This window comes from Anopheles bellator, chromosome 1, assembly GCF_943735745.2.
Source record: "Anopheles bellator chromosome 1, idAnoBellAS_SP24_06.2, whole genome shotgun sequence".
NCBI lineage: Eukaryota > Metazoa > Arthropoda > Insecta > Diptera > Culicidae > Anopheles > Anopheles bellator.
In genome coordinates this window covers 36,022,296-36,038,548 of record NC_071285.1, presented here as the reverse complement: position 1 = coordinate 36,038,548, position 16,253 = coordinate 36,022,296, and the positions used below count along the sequence as shown (strand labels likewise).

General features: G+C 41.1%; 1 protein-coding gene across 1 annotated transcript; it reads right to left on the bottom strand.

Moving 5' to 3' along the window:
• Positions 1–5,260: 5,260 nt before the first annotated feature.
• LOC131215512 (uncharacterized) lies at positions 5,261–6,480 on the bottom strand. The gene is made up of 2 exons (XM_058209903.1): positions 6,472–6,480; positions 5,261–6,049 (listed from the first exon to the last, which is right to left on the bottom strand). The coding sequence occupies exons 1-2, from the start codon at positions 6,478–6,480 to the stop codon at positions 5,261–5,263; spliced, it is 798 nt and encodes a 265-aa protein (XP_058065886.1).
• Positions 6,481–16,253: the final 9,773 nt, after the last annotated feature.

Below are 16,253 nucleotides of genomic sequence, written 5' to 3'. Positions count from 1 at the left end.
TGTGGCCGGACTCGCACCCCCTGCAACCGCGCGCGTGTGTGTGTGCGTTCCACCCCTTGCAAGGAGCGCCGCACTAAAGCCGTACTTTTCTCGGAATCGAAGGGATGAATCATCATCGCCGTCGGAGGTGTACTCCCTCGGCACGCTCTGCCGGTCGCCTCCGACTCGAGGGAAATATCGATTTTCCCCGCGTCGGAGGGTGGTCTGTCCCTCGGATAAACCCCTAACGGTGAGGGTAAACGGCGAGGCTCGCCAACGCGGCGCGCATGACAATCCGTCGGTGTCGGTGTGTTGGTGGTGAGTCCTTCCCCCGTCGACGGAACCGGCGTCGCGTACGGAGTAACAAACAAACACAAGCCGGTCACGGAAGGATTTGGAAGGACTTTGTCTTCGGTTGGTTGAGGTGGTTCGGAGGGCGGGCGAAACGGGGCAACATTTCCTCACATTACTTGCCGTAGAATTGGGGGGAGTGATGTGTGTTCGTGGGGTCTTGTTTTTGCGGCCTCTAACGGCTTCACGTAAAACCTTCACGACGGCGTCGAACCTTCGCACATGCGAATCATGGCGCCCGCCGATGGATTGAGGCTTCAGAGTGAGCATAGCGATGTACACAGTGCACTCGGGGAATTGGTGGAAAGTAATTAAAAACCTACAACACAATGTTACTCTCTACCAGCCATTATTTTCTACCTTAATAGCGAGCATCACTTTCCTTTTGCGAATAGCGCTTCGTGTAAAGGAAGGTTTGTTGGGTGATTGGTTGGGGAATTCAGTAAAGTACCGGCAAGGGATTTAGTATTTCAATTGATCACCGCACTGCGCTGAGATTTTGCCAACCGATAGTAGCATCATTAGTAAAAGTGGCACAACCATTATCGTGCCCAATGTAAATTTAGCAAGCATCACCACTTTCATTGAAAAAAAATCTGCCAAGTTGTGTCTGATGGTCAAATACTAGAATAAAGGTAGATAAAGGAAATACTTTTAACTTGAAACAGTAAAATCACATATGATATCAGAAAAACATTAATTTTACCTATATTGAAAGAGATTGCCGAAAAGTTTTTAATTTAAAAAATCGGCAATTGTAGTAGAGACTACAACAAAGCCCATTGAATCGTTCGGCGTACTCCATGTTTAAAAGGATTTACAATAATTTAACTGTTAGAATAGCATTAAGGACAGAATGCAGAAAAAAACGAATTCAAACGATACTCGCTCATCTTCGATAAATTCGACTCTAGAGACTATTAACTATTTTCGAAGCCGTAAAAAGAATTGTATTGGGCAAAATTCACAACTGCTTCTTCTGAAACAATCTTGCTTATAGCAAGACGATAAGGCTTCTTCCAAAACATACGGAATCATATTTATGCTCCAAATGGCTGCAGAAAACGAACGAATGTAGATGAAAAAAGAAATAATTTGTTGGATAAATGGGCTTTGCAATATTACAAAATCACCATTCAAACAAAAGGGTGTACACAAAAAAGAAGCGTTCCTCGCTGTTAGACTTTTCATCGCTTTTCTCTTGGGTATTCATGTTTTTTGCCGTCCAGAACTCGTCTGTATCTTCTCACCTGCAAGCCTCATAAGTTAAGCGCTTGCTTTTAATAGCATAAATAATTACAATTCATCCAAAAGGGGAGACGGACGGAAACAACTTCTCTGGTAAAGTGGACCGGTTAGTGAAGAGGTTTTGTTCGATACCAGATATCAATCCGATTTGAAGTATCAATCTAACGCGTCTCAACCTGGCCAGTTGGCTGCAAAGCAAGGTAGCCTCCGTAAGTCATTGATGAACGTGAAGAACGCAGCAAAGGGCCGGCTGGTCATTATCATACGCGTTTCCTGTCTCTCAATCAACCGGCCTACATTCTTGCGCGGACCACGGTGGCGCGCGCGGAAGAAAGAGCTTATCTCAAACAGGTTATCGTGCGGCGCAGCATCTTTCGCCCGGCCACCATCACGCTGCGAAAGGAAAATGTGCCTGCGTAAGCAAAATCTCCCGCAAGAACGTGTGCGCGTGTGTGCGCGCGCGCCAACGGGGCCTTGCGTGCGTGCTTCCATCCCCGCTGGTGCGCCTCACAGCACGCCAGGGCCAGCGCCAGCGCCCGTTAATAGCGCAGCAATCTAAATCTAGCGGTAAACTGTCAATGACCGTCCCGTCCAGTTTTCCTTCCAGGGTCGCCCGTTTGCAGCGGCCCGGCGGGTTGGGGTACGTGTGTGAACTTGTCTACCGTACGTATGCTCCGCGGCGGCGTGACGGGGTCGCGTTATTTTTTTAGTTTCACCCCTCGACGATTTTTTTGCTGCTCGGCCCAACATATTCCCTTAGCAGTTAGTTTTCGCTCCCGTGCTTCGCACCCTTCGCGAAGCAAGTCATCGGCAGCGGACGAACGAATTCTCACTTCACGGCGTCGTCGTGTGTGGTTCCAGAGAGGGGCCTTTGGCCGACGGATATCACGGAAATTTGAAAGCTCCACAAGAGAATCTTCTAAAACCGCCACGATTTCCGGTCACTTGAATTTCACGAGCCACAAAACACGCCACGCCAGATTAACGCAGCAACCTCCGAGCACAAAAAAAGGATACCGACCGACCGATGCACCGACAAGTGCAACCACTTCTCTCTGCGACCCTTCGCATTCCTTGATGCTTTCTCCTTTTCACACCGCCACTGTTTTTTCTCTCTCCGTCATCCCATTGCGTACTCCAGTTTTTCGTATCACGTTTTGCCGTTCTGTTTTTTCGCTCCTCTCTCCTTTTTGGTACTCCGATTCGTACCACAAACAACCCCTTCGGAAAACAGGTTCAAACTTTGCGACCAATCGAACACACACATACACTCTCACGGCGGGTGCCTCAATTTGCTTCGTACAGCACCTTTTGGTTCGATTAAAACGTTGATTTCGTAGTGAATAATTACCGTTGCACTGCCTACTACTATCGCTAGTGGTGCCCAGGACCGGCGAGGGCAGTTTGGAACACGTTTCGGGCCGAAACTAGCACGATTTCATTGAAATTTATTCGTTTCTTTAACTACACTACCGGAGCCGAACCGCACTGGTCGACGGGACGAATTGGAATTGGCGACGAAAGAAAGGCGAGCGAAACACGCGAGAATCGACGTTGCCTTCACACCAGCTAAAGGGTTCAATTTGAATTACTCACTAAAGCGACTCCAATAGCCGCCGAAGCTTTGCGTTCGAACGTTTCGAAGGACCACCTGAATTTGTGGTTTTAGCTAGATTTATTTCAGATTGGTTTGAAAGCTAGCTTCGGACTGAGAGATGTTTTGTTTCACGGCGTTGTTTTGAAATGTCAACTTTTGCTCTGGCTTGCGCGAACGTCATTTGTTGACAGATGGGAAACTTTTTGAATTTGGTTCGCGCTTTCGGCGGTTGGTTATTCACCGGAATTTTTATTTAGTTTTTAATCTATTTTTGTTGTTATTGGATTGTTTGATTTAGATGAATTGGTTGAATGAATAGATTATTTTTGGCGGCGTATGCGGCAATTTGATTTGATTTCGAATTCTCCGTCGAATTCGAAAATCGCTCTCCATCTCATTCTCACTTTCTCACTCACCATCTCACTCTCACTTTGACCGAACCTTCCCGATTTGTTTCGCGCGAAGCGCCATCTACCGAGAACATAACGAAACCTAACCTCATTGTAGAAACTGTCAGATGGTGCGCAGCGGAGAACGGGGGAGCAATATACGTTGAAAATCAAAACTCAAAAATCATCATTTTAAATTATGTCATAAAATTCAGAATATGTTTTATTTCTCTTTCCTTGCTGCTTTAATAACATGTTACAGTAGTGAATTTTTAATGTATTTAGTTCAATTCAAATCTTTCTCCTTCGAGTTTGATTACGGCCCGAAGGCGCTTTTCGAAAGCTTCACACGCCGCACACACGATTTCGTTTGGCATTTCATCCCAGATTTGGACTACATGATTCTTAAAAGTGTCCAAACTCATATGCTTTACGTTGTTTAACTTTCCTAGGGCCATTCAGAGGGACTGGTGAAACATGGTAAATTTTGTTTGCACCATTTCTCAACAACCAATGCTTTAAGCGTAAGTGCTGAATCCTGTTGAAAGCAAAAATCTTCATCCCCAAAAAGTTCCTAGGCACAAGAAAGCAAATGGCTTCTGATAACGTTTTGCAAGTGGTACTGCCTGTTGGTTTTCACAACCCAATCGATGAATAACAGTGACAGTTTTCCTTTTGCTGATATTGTTCCCCAAACCATCACAGCTGATGGATTTTGGTGCTTGTAGACCCCAATTTTATCCTACCTCTACCTCTCTTTTATTGGCGGGTATATCACGAAGACTTCCACCATAGACACGATCATTTTGCTTGTTCAAAGTTGCCTCCAAAGTGAACAATTTTTGATCCGAAAAAATATGTTGTGAGTAGCGTGCGTCTTCAGAAGCATCCGAGATCTGGCAACCCTGTCGGCAATATTTTAAAGAGATCCATGAATCCTCTGCTTCTTAAAAGGACTATATCCAAGATACTTTTCGCATGGAGGTGTGACTCATTTTCATATCACGTGCCATTTTCTTCTCGAGTTGGGCGGATTTTGACGAATACGCTCCTTCACCGCTTTGATTACCGCTGAAGTCCGTACAGCCCGTTTTTCCCCTGGTTTCTTTTTGGGGACAACTGTACCAGTTTGCTTGAAACGTTTGATGGTCCTGTACACGAATAATCTGGTCAAGTTCAGGTTTGACAGGTTCCTCTTCATCTGATTGTTTCTGAGGTTTTGAAGATGCAAGATCTTGATTTGTTCTCTATAAGAATCCATTACAATTTACTGTTTTTCTTCTTCATTTTCTGGAACGAAACACAAGCACTGACACTTTATCATGTATGAATAAACTGTAAACATAGTACTTCTTCAAATAGAAAACAAAGATCGGAGTACAGCTGTAAAAATTAAAACGATGGGCACTCGAATGAGTGTATCATTTTTACGTTGCCACCCTGTAGAAAGGCCAGAAAGGCCAGAAAGCTGAAAGGAAATTACTCACACTTCACCAGAAACTTGATTGGAACATAAAGTAGAAAAAACCAGTCGTCCAGCCGTGGCCGATAAATTGGCGAATGTTGGAAATGTTCTACACACTGAATCAGTTGAATTACGTTTCCAAGGCTATTTTCTAAGGTAGTTTGTTTGTATTTTTTTATAAATGCGCCGTTCTTTCTCCTATCTATTGCCAATTTATTGAGCTTCTCTGTTTTAACAGGAGCCCAAAACGCACGCTAGAATGGCGGGGTTGAAGAAAGCCCCGTCCGGGCACTGGAGCCGTTCCGCAACGAGCTCGGCGTTGCAGGCGTAGTAGTAGCGACAGTTTGTAGGATCCGGAAATAGTCCTGGCCGCACGCAATCGTACGGTACAATGGAACCGGGCGGGAGGTTCGACCAATCGCGCTGGACACATCGGCCCTCTTGGAAAACTTCATTGGCCGGACATCGGTACAGGCGGGGCCGCATCACGCGGTTGCCGTTGACGGTTTCCGCTGCGCAGATGTAGTAGATGTTGCTGTTTCCGGGCCAAGCGGCCATCTGCCCTACGGTGCTGCAGTTAAACTGTGGCGACATGCAGATCGGATCGTTCAGCGGGAGCGAGCAGTCACCGGTGGCGGGCGAGAAGGCAGCCCCACCGCAGTCCATGTTGATGGCCACCGGATTGTTGCCATTTTGGAAGCACATGTGGTACAGGCGACAGTTGAACGGATCCGGAAAGACGCCCGGCGTATTGCACTCGAAGTTGCCCTCCTGCCCAAGCGGATTGCAGGATCCGACGCTGGCCGAACAGCCCCCCTCGAACTCGTTGCAGTACAGTCCTTCGTCAGCGTTGCACGCCTCCACCCAGAACGTTTCCCAAACGTTGCCCACCTGCACGCATACCGCAACCGTGCTGCAGGTGGCGCAAATAAGTCCCGGCGCCTGACGATCGGTGCAGGTCGAGGTTTGAAACTTTGTAACCGACAACACGTGGCTTCCACTCGTCGAACCCAGAAGGCACTAGGAAACAAAGGGCAGAGAATTTGGTTGAGATCACCATGAATACAATTTCAGTGTTACTCTACACAGCAATGGAGTTCCCGTTATCAATAAGTCTAGACCAAAACATTATCACTAGATCTGTAGTGCCCTCGGGAATACGGTTCGAGGTCTTTGAAAAAAATCGACACCCGCATTTCAGAGCAACTTTCTTGCCGCCTTTCCCACTTTCATGATGTCGCGTCAATTTATCAGATGCAGCGTTACACAGTTTGATATCAAACTTCATACCGTTGATAGAACCGCTATCGCCACGGCCGACCACATATTATGACCCACTGCGTTGCTTTGAACTACAGACACCGAATACTCTGCACTGCAGCTCTGCAATCTGCACACTAACGGACAAGGTTCACTGCGAAGTGGGGCGAAGTTTCACTAACAATGGTCATAGTTAGGCCGCACATGTTCCTTTTATATACCTTTTCGCCAACGGGAAATTGTCTTGTAGAACTGATAACGGCATCGATAGGAATACCCCAACAAAAATGCCCAAACTAGGCCCCCACGCCATGCTTGTCTCAGTGTCCAGTGGATCGTACCAAAAAAGGGAACAATTGCAAATGGCGTGAAGATGGAATCACTTTTGTTTCCTCGTTTGGTTTAATTTGGTGTAATTGTCATATCACTATTTGAAGTATTATCATATGATTTGCTATTCAGATGTTCGATTTCATGTTTGACCTAATACCTAATATCTGTCTTAGCGGCTATCTGTCAATGAACTCCAACAAAGCTGTTCCAAGTAACGGTACCCACTTCCGGCGCATTAATTCATTTGGTTTGCGTTTGTTTATTTGGACCAAGCCGTGTGTTTGGGAATTGAGCTCAACAAGACACGTGTTATCCATTAGGCCCTGTGGCCCTGTTGGTTGTGCCGTGTTCTGTAACTGTAATGCAAACCCGATCAGAACAATATTCTTCTTTTCTCTTTCATAAACCAAGGATTGATACTACTATACTATAATAAAGTTTAATAATTTCATTGCAGATGTTTTATATTTTCAATTGCTAAGCCGAAAGTCAATTAAGGTAACCAGTGCCGAATCAGTTAAAAGAAAATCCATTACTTGCCTTTTATGTTCAATGGAAACGATTGTCACCTTTTTGTTGTACGCTTAGTACAACTTAGTACAACTACTTGATTCACCATTGTATTTAACCTGTACATTAAGAACTGTAAGTGCGGCTTCAAGTTGATTTTATGCTCCTTTGTGCTAGCAACGAACTCGGTAAACGTGGCGTCTCACGCACTGCGCGATTTTCTTTGTTTTACTTGTATCGCAACGGATACCAAACGATCCATTTTTCTCTCGACTAAAATGGTCGCCATATTTGGCTTCACAAACCTTCCTTCGGCTAACTAAATTGCAGCAAGTCAGAAAAATTTGATGAATTAACAAAAGAATGTCACTTTACGCGAAAATACGTATGCTCTGCCTAATGGTTTCCGGAATTAAATGCCACAGCCATCTAAATTTGATATTAGGGAAAAAAAACATTCCAAGGACACTCCACCCAGATGACGCAAATCACAGTCCCTTGCCCAAGCTGAATAAACAAAAAAGCTGTGTTTTGAAAACTGTATTTGACAATGAAATACGATCAGTACTATATAAGAACAGGTCTACTCAACAATAGCATTCGAGTTCAAGTTCTCTTCTGAATCAAACGCACAGTGAAACAGTCTGAATCAACATGAAAGTCGCACTAGCTCTCGTCCTGCTGGGCCTTCTGGCTGCCGTCGCCATCGCCCACGCAGCTCCTCAACCGGAAGATGCCGCAGCAACTGCTGACACCGATGCTGAGGGCGAGGCAGCTTTTCACGCAGAGATTGCTGGCTTAGTCGCTACCATGAAGGAGAGGAAAATTGACTGGAACAAAGTTGGACAAGTCGCCCTTGCCGTTCTTAATGTGCTGGTTAAATAATGGATTTGAAGGCAATTTGAAGATATGAATAAAATGGTTATGGCTTAAACGATTTCGAATTACAAGTAGTGAAATCATGTGAAATATATCCGAATAGGTCTCTGAACAAGTTAGGTACATCTTTACTCTATTGACTAACAACACTTCTCACGGTTAACCAATGCAGTTAAGTCATCAAAAATGGCATAGACGCATCGTTGTTTTTATGACTATTTACATTCACAAACAGCAATGGAAACATTGTTCACAATCTCCCTTTGGTTCCCGGAACTCCTTCCAGTTCGTCATCATTTCCAAGACAGTCCAGTTCACACACAAACAATCAGTGTCTCATGTGCTGAACATGCTAAATAAACAACTCAAACAGTTGTTGAAGTTGTAGCTGAGCAAACATGCTATTCAAGTTCAAGTTCTTTCTTACACAAACCAACATGAAAGTCACACTCATATTCACTAAAGAACCGAATGTTAGACGATTACAGATCAAAGTACAAATATCAAAGCATCAAAGTATAATACAAAAGAAAAAAAAAACACTACACTACGCTACACTTTGTGAAATACTATTCGAAATATATTGAGATTATGCGTTAACATAAAAATGGAACTTCATGCCAATCATGGAATGAAAACCTTTGCCGAAGAATTGGAAATAGATCATTTTTTGAAAGTATCAAATATTCAATTAGTCGCCTTGGACAAAAGAAATTATGCTTTCACACTTCGTGCGTAATGTTTTCCTTTTGTTTTAAGACTTATGATAATTTGCCCAATGTTAACTTTGCATACAAAGTCATAAATGGCAGAGGCTTGGGAGTCATGTTCATGGTGCATGGAAAAGGCAAGATAGGGTTGGCAAATTAAAATTATATCAATGTTGATGTCGTACGAATAGCCAATAAAGTCATATATCCGTTCATTAAGTAAAACTCATAGTTATTATATTATAAGTCATTTTTGTTTTTGAATATTTGGAAGGAATACATTACATCTCTCAAGCGTACGCAACACCTTGGACTGTAATTGTTGACTTTAATGAAGTGTAACCGCTCAGATGTACTGAAACATATTGTTGAACTAATTGAGGCTTAGAGACTTAGAGTCCTTTGTACATTCACTTTTATGGTTTTTGATAAAAAAAACTGTGCTTTCATACTGAATTTTAGAATTTGACACTACCAAAACAAGTCGATGAGAAAGTAGAAAAATTCTAATCAAAAATCAAGGATTAAATTCAGGATAGCTCCACTTTTTTCACAATTGGAAGATTGGCATTTTGATTCGTTTTAATCTTCCTGAAAGAAATACCAAGAAGCTATTAAAACAAGATGTCTTGTTTCAACTACCCAGAAGCAAAAACACATTTAAATCTCAAGGACATTTGACAAGAACCTATGAATTCTTTGTTCCGTATTTACCGTGCAAACAAACTGAACCAACGATGCATTCATTGTTTAACATATGTTCTGATCATGCGATGGATGATCGGTACTATAAAAGAATTTGTCTTCGAAGGTACAGTATTCGAGTTCAAGTTTCTCCTGGATCAAAACCACCATACAACATGAAAGTCGCACTAGCTCTCGTCCTGCTGGGCCTTCTGGCTGCCGTCGCCATCGCCCACGCAGCTCCCCAACCGGAAGATGCCTCAGCAACTGCTGACACCGATGCTGAGGGCGAAGCAGCTTTTCACGCAGAGATTGCTAACTTAGTCGCTACCATGAAGGAGAGGAAAATTGACTGGAACAAAGTTGGACAAGTCGCAATTGCAGTTCTTAATGTATTGGTTAAATGAAATGGTGGATTGAAGTGTGTTTTAAAAGCCCGAATAAAAACATTGCAATAATAATAAAAAATGTTTCGGCGTGTTTAAATAACAAATAGTATCAAACATAACCATGTGCTTCATGTTGTTGGTCATGTTGATTCGATTGAGAACATTAAATGAAAAGAAAATGATAACATATTAAACTTTCGGGGCATTTATGTTATAACAGAATTTATTCTAGCTGTAGCTGCATGGTGGCCTGTGTAGCGGTACGTTATCGGAAAGATCTTCAAATAGTCTGCTTCGGTTTGCTATTTGCTTTTGCAATACAATAGACGTTTTATTTAATAAAATCAGCATAGCCCGTTCTTTATGAAAAAAGAAGTGCAGTTTTGTTCAATAATTTTTATCTCTATATATATAACAGAAAGTCGTGAAGATGTCGTTTCTCTTATAACTGAAGAACGGCTGAACCGATTTGGCTGAAAATTGGTGGGGAGATAGCTTAAAACCCAAAGAATGTCATAGGATACTTTTCATACTCCGGCCGCGTCACAATGAATGTGCACAATGGTTTTTCTTCACTCAGAGACGAGACAGACAGAGCGCGCAACAGCAAACAACTGTTGGCTTCTCCTTCTCGCTAATGCACCGTCTCTTCCTGCCAAGTAAAAATAGACCCACACGAACGCGTGAAAGGGGATGGGGGGCTATGGTTTTTCCATTCTCGAGAAAGGCAAGACAGAGAGCGTCACTACGAGCAAAGGTTGAGCGAGTTTTCAGCGAGTCTCTCTCTTTCGTATGTTTTCGCGAGTCTCTCTCTTGCGATTAGTTTGGCGATTTGACAGTCTCTCTCGCGATTGTAGCCTTCACTCATTCCTGCGAAACTTTGGATTGTTACATAGCTGTAATTTTTATAACTGTCAAATATAACTATTGAAACAATCCGCGATCGCATCGTAGTATCGTAATAACAAACAGTGAATAAAAAAACACCTTACACCCCCTTAAGAATGCCGCTACCAAGACGGTCGAACCTTTTCCAACAAAACAGTAGTGCAAGAAGGATGCGAAACACTGCGAATACAATGAGTGAAGAAGAACATACAATTGCCCGTGAAATGGCTCGGTTGGCAGCGCGAAATCGACGAGCGTAAAATAGAAATAAACAAGTAGATAATTTTCGACAAGATGCTGATTTAAATGTCCGCTCAGCGACTGTACCCGAAGAAGAAGCTGATTTGTATCTAGCCGCGTTTCGATATGATTGCAAAGCTAAGTACGGCAAACATAACAGCGTTCGCATTGGACCAATAAACGCCGGGTCTGCTAATTTAGTTACAAAAAACTGCGTTTGCTGATGATCATTTGGCAGACAAATATCTTTGTACACTAAGTTAAACATCATTTGTGTAATATTAAATCATACGAACATGATCTGATATTTGATGACTGTTTTAAGTTTTTTTCATTTTATTTTTTTTGTTTTATAAGAACGAAAAGGGAAGATACAACACATAATCTGAATCAACTGCTTTTCGATCATCTAAAAACATATTTTCATATGTCAAGGTCATTTTTACACCATTCATTTTAAATTACTTTACCTGAGACGAATACTGTAAATAGCACGTGTACAATTCATCAAATAACATTACGAACATATCAACGATCCAACGTTGGTTCCCGGAAGAAACGCCCAAAATGAGCGTTCATCATTTCAAGGACACTTAATCCAGTTAAACAATCAATGTCTCGTTTACAAGCTAAGTAAAGAAATAACGAGCTGCATCTCGTAATGATCAGTGCTATATAAGAACAGGTCTGCTCTAAAATAGCATTCGAGTTCAAGTTTCTCCTGGATCAAAACCACCATACAACATGAAAGTCGCACTAGCTCTCGTCCTGCTGGGCCTTCTGGCTGCCGTCGCCATCGCCCACGCAGCTCCCCAACCGGAAGATGCCTCAGCAACTGCTGACACCGATGCTGAGGGCGAGGCAGCTTTTCACGCAGAGTTTGCTGACTTAGTCGCTACCATGAAGGAGAGGAAAATTGACTGGAACAAAGTTGGACAAGTCGCCCTCGCCGTTCTTAATGTATTGGTGCAAAAATAAATAGAATAGTGAATGTGAGAGCATCAATACTTTTACCGTTTATTCAATACATAATCAATCGTTTCCATTTTACCGCTATTACGATTTGTGGACTTCTGTAATGTAATCGACTTTGAACATCCTTTAATTATTTATTTGGATTTCATTTTTCCACAATTTTCATTGTAAGATTCATCTCGTCATTGAATTTTGTTCGATCGAATGGTTGGATTTAAACTTTTAAATAGAAGCGAACAACATGGTTTCATTTCTTCACCTAAAGTAACTTTTCTTCATCGCATTGTTGTGGGATAGTTGTTTATCCGATAATATAATAGTACATCAATCCATCTAAAGAAACACTGTGCTAATACCACAATCAGAACGTCGGAATGACAAACATACACAAGGTGATTACTTTTGCGTTGTTATCTATGGTTTCGATAGTCCCGGTAGAGGGCCTTAGAATGATTGGTGCCGGAGTATTAACAGGGGTAGGGGGTAGATCTTCATTATGAAGCAATGAAAACTTCATGTGTCCGACTGTTGTGCTAAGTTCCAATCGATCTCAATAATTCCGTGCGATTGGATGAAGAGGGTTTTTATAGTCAATCGGACCAACGTCTTGCAGTTTGCATGATTGTTCAGCTTGGATTGGTGTTAGGTTGCAATTGAAATAAAAAGACGCCACAAACGGAAAGGAAAAGAAGCCATAAGAGGAAAATGTTTATTTGTCTACAATCAATCCATCTAAATAAAAAGCTTCAATTGCAAACTACTCCACTAATTCAGCTTTAATAGATTTATTGGTCGGAACGACAAACATACCCAAGGTGATTACTTTTGCGTTGTTATCTAAGTTTTCGATTCTGTCAGTATAATGGGAAATGGTTTTATAATGATTGGTGGCCAAATTTTGATAGGCTTGATGAGTAAGGAGTTTGCTCTTCCGTTTCCTGTTCCACTTCCTTCTGCAGTTTGTGCACGAGCCTGGTTGGTGGCGATCACGGCCAAGAGTCCGAGCAGGACCAGGAGCAATGAAAACTTCATGTTTCCCACTGTTGTGCTAAGTTCCAGTCGATCTCAATAATGCTGTGCGATTGGATGAACAGGGTTTTTATAGTCAATCGGACCAACGTCTTGCAGTTTGCATGATTGTTCAGCTTAGATTGTTGTTAGCTTGTAATTGAACTAAAAAGACGCCATAAACATGTACCTTAAACATAGACAGTGTAGCCTGAAGTATTATTCGTTTGCTGACATTTTTGCAAGACGTTTCTTATTTATTTCTTTTAATCTGGAAAGAAGACTTTTCTTATTTGCTTGATTTTATATCGGAACAATAAGAATGCATTCCGTGCGTCACGCAAGTTAAGCAAAATTTACGTGAGCTGAAAAATGTGTTCCGCATATAGAGACTAAGGATTGATTTTTATTCTTGTTGAAAGCAGGTTTAAAAGGTTGATTTACATTAAGTATCTCATTGTTCCAAGTTAATGTTATAAAGACTGTCTTTAGAAATATTGGAGCATGGATTATCACTGTAATTTCTTTCTTTTCTGGTGTATCATTTATTTCTCAATGAAAATTCTATCAAAATTTACAATTTTCTCTTATTCATTTAGTACCAAGAAAATAATAAACCAATGGTTTTATTTTTGTTTTTCAATTTATTTTTTAAATAGTACCGCCTCAAGAATTGGTGACATTGTCCTTAGAATGGGTGGCCCAACTATAAAAGGCTTTATTAATAAGTCGTTCCTTCTTCCACTTGCTGCTCCAGTTCCATTATCAGTTTGTGGACGAGCTTGGGTGGTGGTGATCACCACGAAGAGTCCCAACAGGACAAATATTAACGAAAATTTCATATTCGCTAGTCTTGAACTAAGTTCAACTTGAACTCGATTATTCTGTCTGAGAGAAAAAAACGAGGTTTTATAGTCGTATAGCCGTCCTCCGAAACGTGTGTTTGGTAATTTTGTTTTTATGTAGTCGGCATCGTAAAAAAAAGTCTTAAATGGTACCAGACTGTGTAAACTGGAATGTTGTTCTCCGTTTGTTGACACAACAGTGTAATAAGTTATCAAATTTTCATATATGGATCTAATTTTGTTTAGTTGTTTAAAGTTTGTTTGAGTTGTAGAATTTGTTGACACGTGGAGAAGTGCACTCGTCGATAACCAAAATTTACGTGAGTTAAGTAATATGTTATTCCTTGAATTCTATGCTTTATATGCTATATGGCTTTTAGATTGATAGGAGGATGGTGAACCATGGACCTGGAGAAATAAACTCAATCCGCTGCAGATTGTGGTCCATCAATTCGGATGATTCAAAGATGCACTTTTCGTTCATGTTCTTTTTCTTTCACTTAAATCTAGTTCTAGAGTCATTAATTATTTGATCATACACAAGGTAGATAGTTTTTGCTATCCTTTTATTTTGGCAATACTAACGCTAAGAGTCTATTGCCGGAAAAAAGGGTGGTGGCCTTCCTACAGCAGCTTCTTCTCCAGTTTCAGGAAGGGCTTGAGCGATGGCGATCACAGCGAACAGTCCCAACAGCACAAGGAGCAATGAAAACTTCATGTTATCTTCTCTTGTGCTAACGTCACCTTCAACTCAATTCAACTCTTCACCCTCAATTGAACTCTCTGCACGAATAAATTACGGTTTTATAGTCATACAGTGTGTGTACATTTAAAGTGTACGCCTCAAAATGTGCTCCGGAATTCTGTATTTGTTTGGTTTGTCTGGACTGGTGTTAGGTTGTAATTAAACGTCTTAAACGATACTAGACTGGAACTGGAACTGGAATGTGGTTCTCCGTTTGTTGATTCTTTTTTAATGTGTTTCTTATATGCTTGATCAACGGTATAAAAAGGGATCAAATTCTCACAAATGGATTTAATTTTGTTGAGCTGTTGAATTTGTACGACAAAATGTTGATTGTGTCTCCAAATTCAACGATGACACTTTGACTGCCAATATATAATTTTTCATTTCCTTCAAACTCTCGCCATACTTCGATTTTGTTATATTTTGGTACACATTTCAAAAATTTCAATGTTTCAAAAATTTTAACAATAACTATAAACAGTAACAATTTCCCTTCATTGTAAATAATCATTTCAATGTATTAATTAAATTAATCACTTTTCGCGTGATGTATAAGCTCAAATCACCCAGCAAAGTATTTTTTGGAGATTGTAGGACCGTGGACCTTGAGAAAGAAACAGAATCCGCTGCAGTTTGTGTTCTGTCAATTCCGGAGATTCGAAGATGAGTTCGAAATACTTTGAATCTGTTCAAGGAACGTATTCGTTTTGTGTTGCCGGAACGATGCCGTATGATACAGTTTTCGTCCATGTTCTTTGTCTTTTACCTTGATTCTAGTTCCATGAGTCATTTATTAATTGATCATACACGAGGTAGTTAGTTTTTTCTATCCTTTTATTTTGGCCATGCTAATGCCTACAGTAGATCGATTGGCGGCAAAAACGGTGGTGGCCATTTAATTTTGATTAATGCGTTGTTCCGTCTTCCGCTTCCTGCAGCAGTTTCTTCTCCAGTTTGTGGACGAGCTTGTCCGACAGTGATCGCAGCGAACAGTCCGAGTAGGACAAGGAGCAATGAAAACTTCATTTTATCCTCTCTTGTGCTAACGTCACCTTCAACTCAATTCAACTCTTCACCCTCAATTGAACTCTCTGCACGAATAAATTACGCTTTTATAGTCATACAGCTGTACGCCTCAAAGTGTGCTCCGGAATTCTGTATTTGTTTGGCTTGTCTGGATTAGTTTTAGGTTGTGATCAAACGTATCGAACGTCAACAGGCCGAGTAAACTGAAGTGTACTTCCCCGATTGATGACATTTTTTATGAATGCGTTTGTTGCGGGATCAAAATTTTTAGATGGATTTAGCTTTTTCCATATCTTCTTCCGCAAAGTACATAGCTTTTCTTTTCAGTTCAATTATTTTAAGTCTTTGATCATTTGTTTACTTTGGATGTTTATTAACAACAGATTTGCACTGTTGAAGTTTCTGTATCTATTTCGCATATATAATATTATTTTAACTTTTTCCCTCCACTTCACAGAAACCATTTCAATATACCATTAATTAATTATTCGAATAATATGTTCTTAGTATGGTTCTTGTAATCATATAAACTTTTTAAATCAATTGCAAGTTTTTACTTTTGTATTTACATTAGACAATGGACGCACACGCCTATATATGTATCATTGCGTTTTCCCGCATTATTTAACGATTGTTAAAGGATCTAAATAAATGGTAATCGATTCGCTTTAGAGACTACTACTACTAGTGCTTCAGCTCCTTTAAGGTGATACGATCACCACATGTACT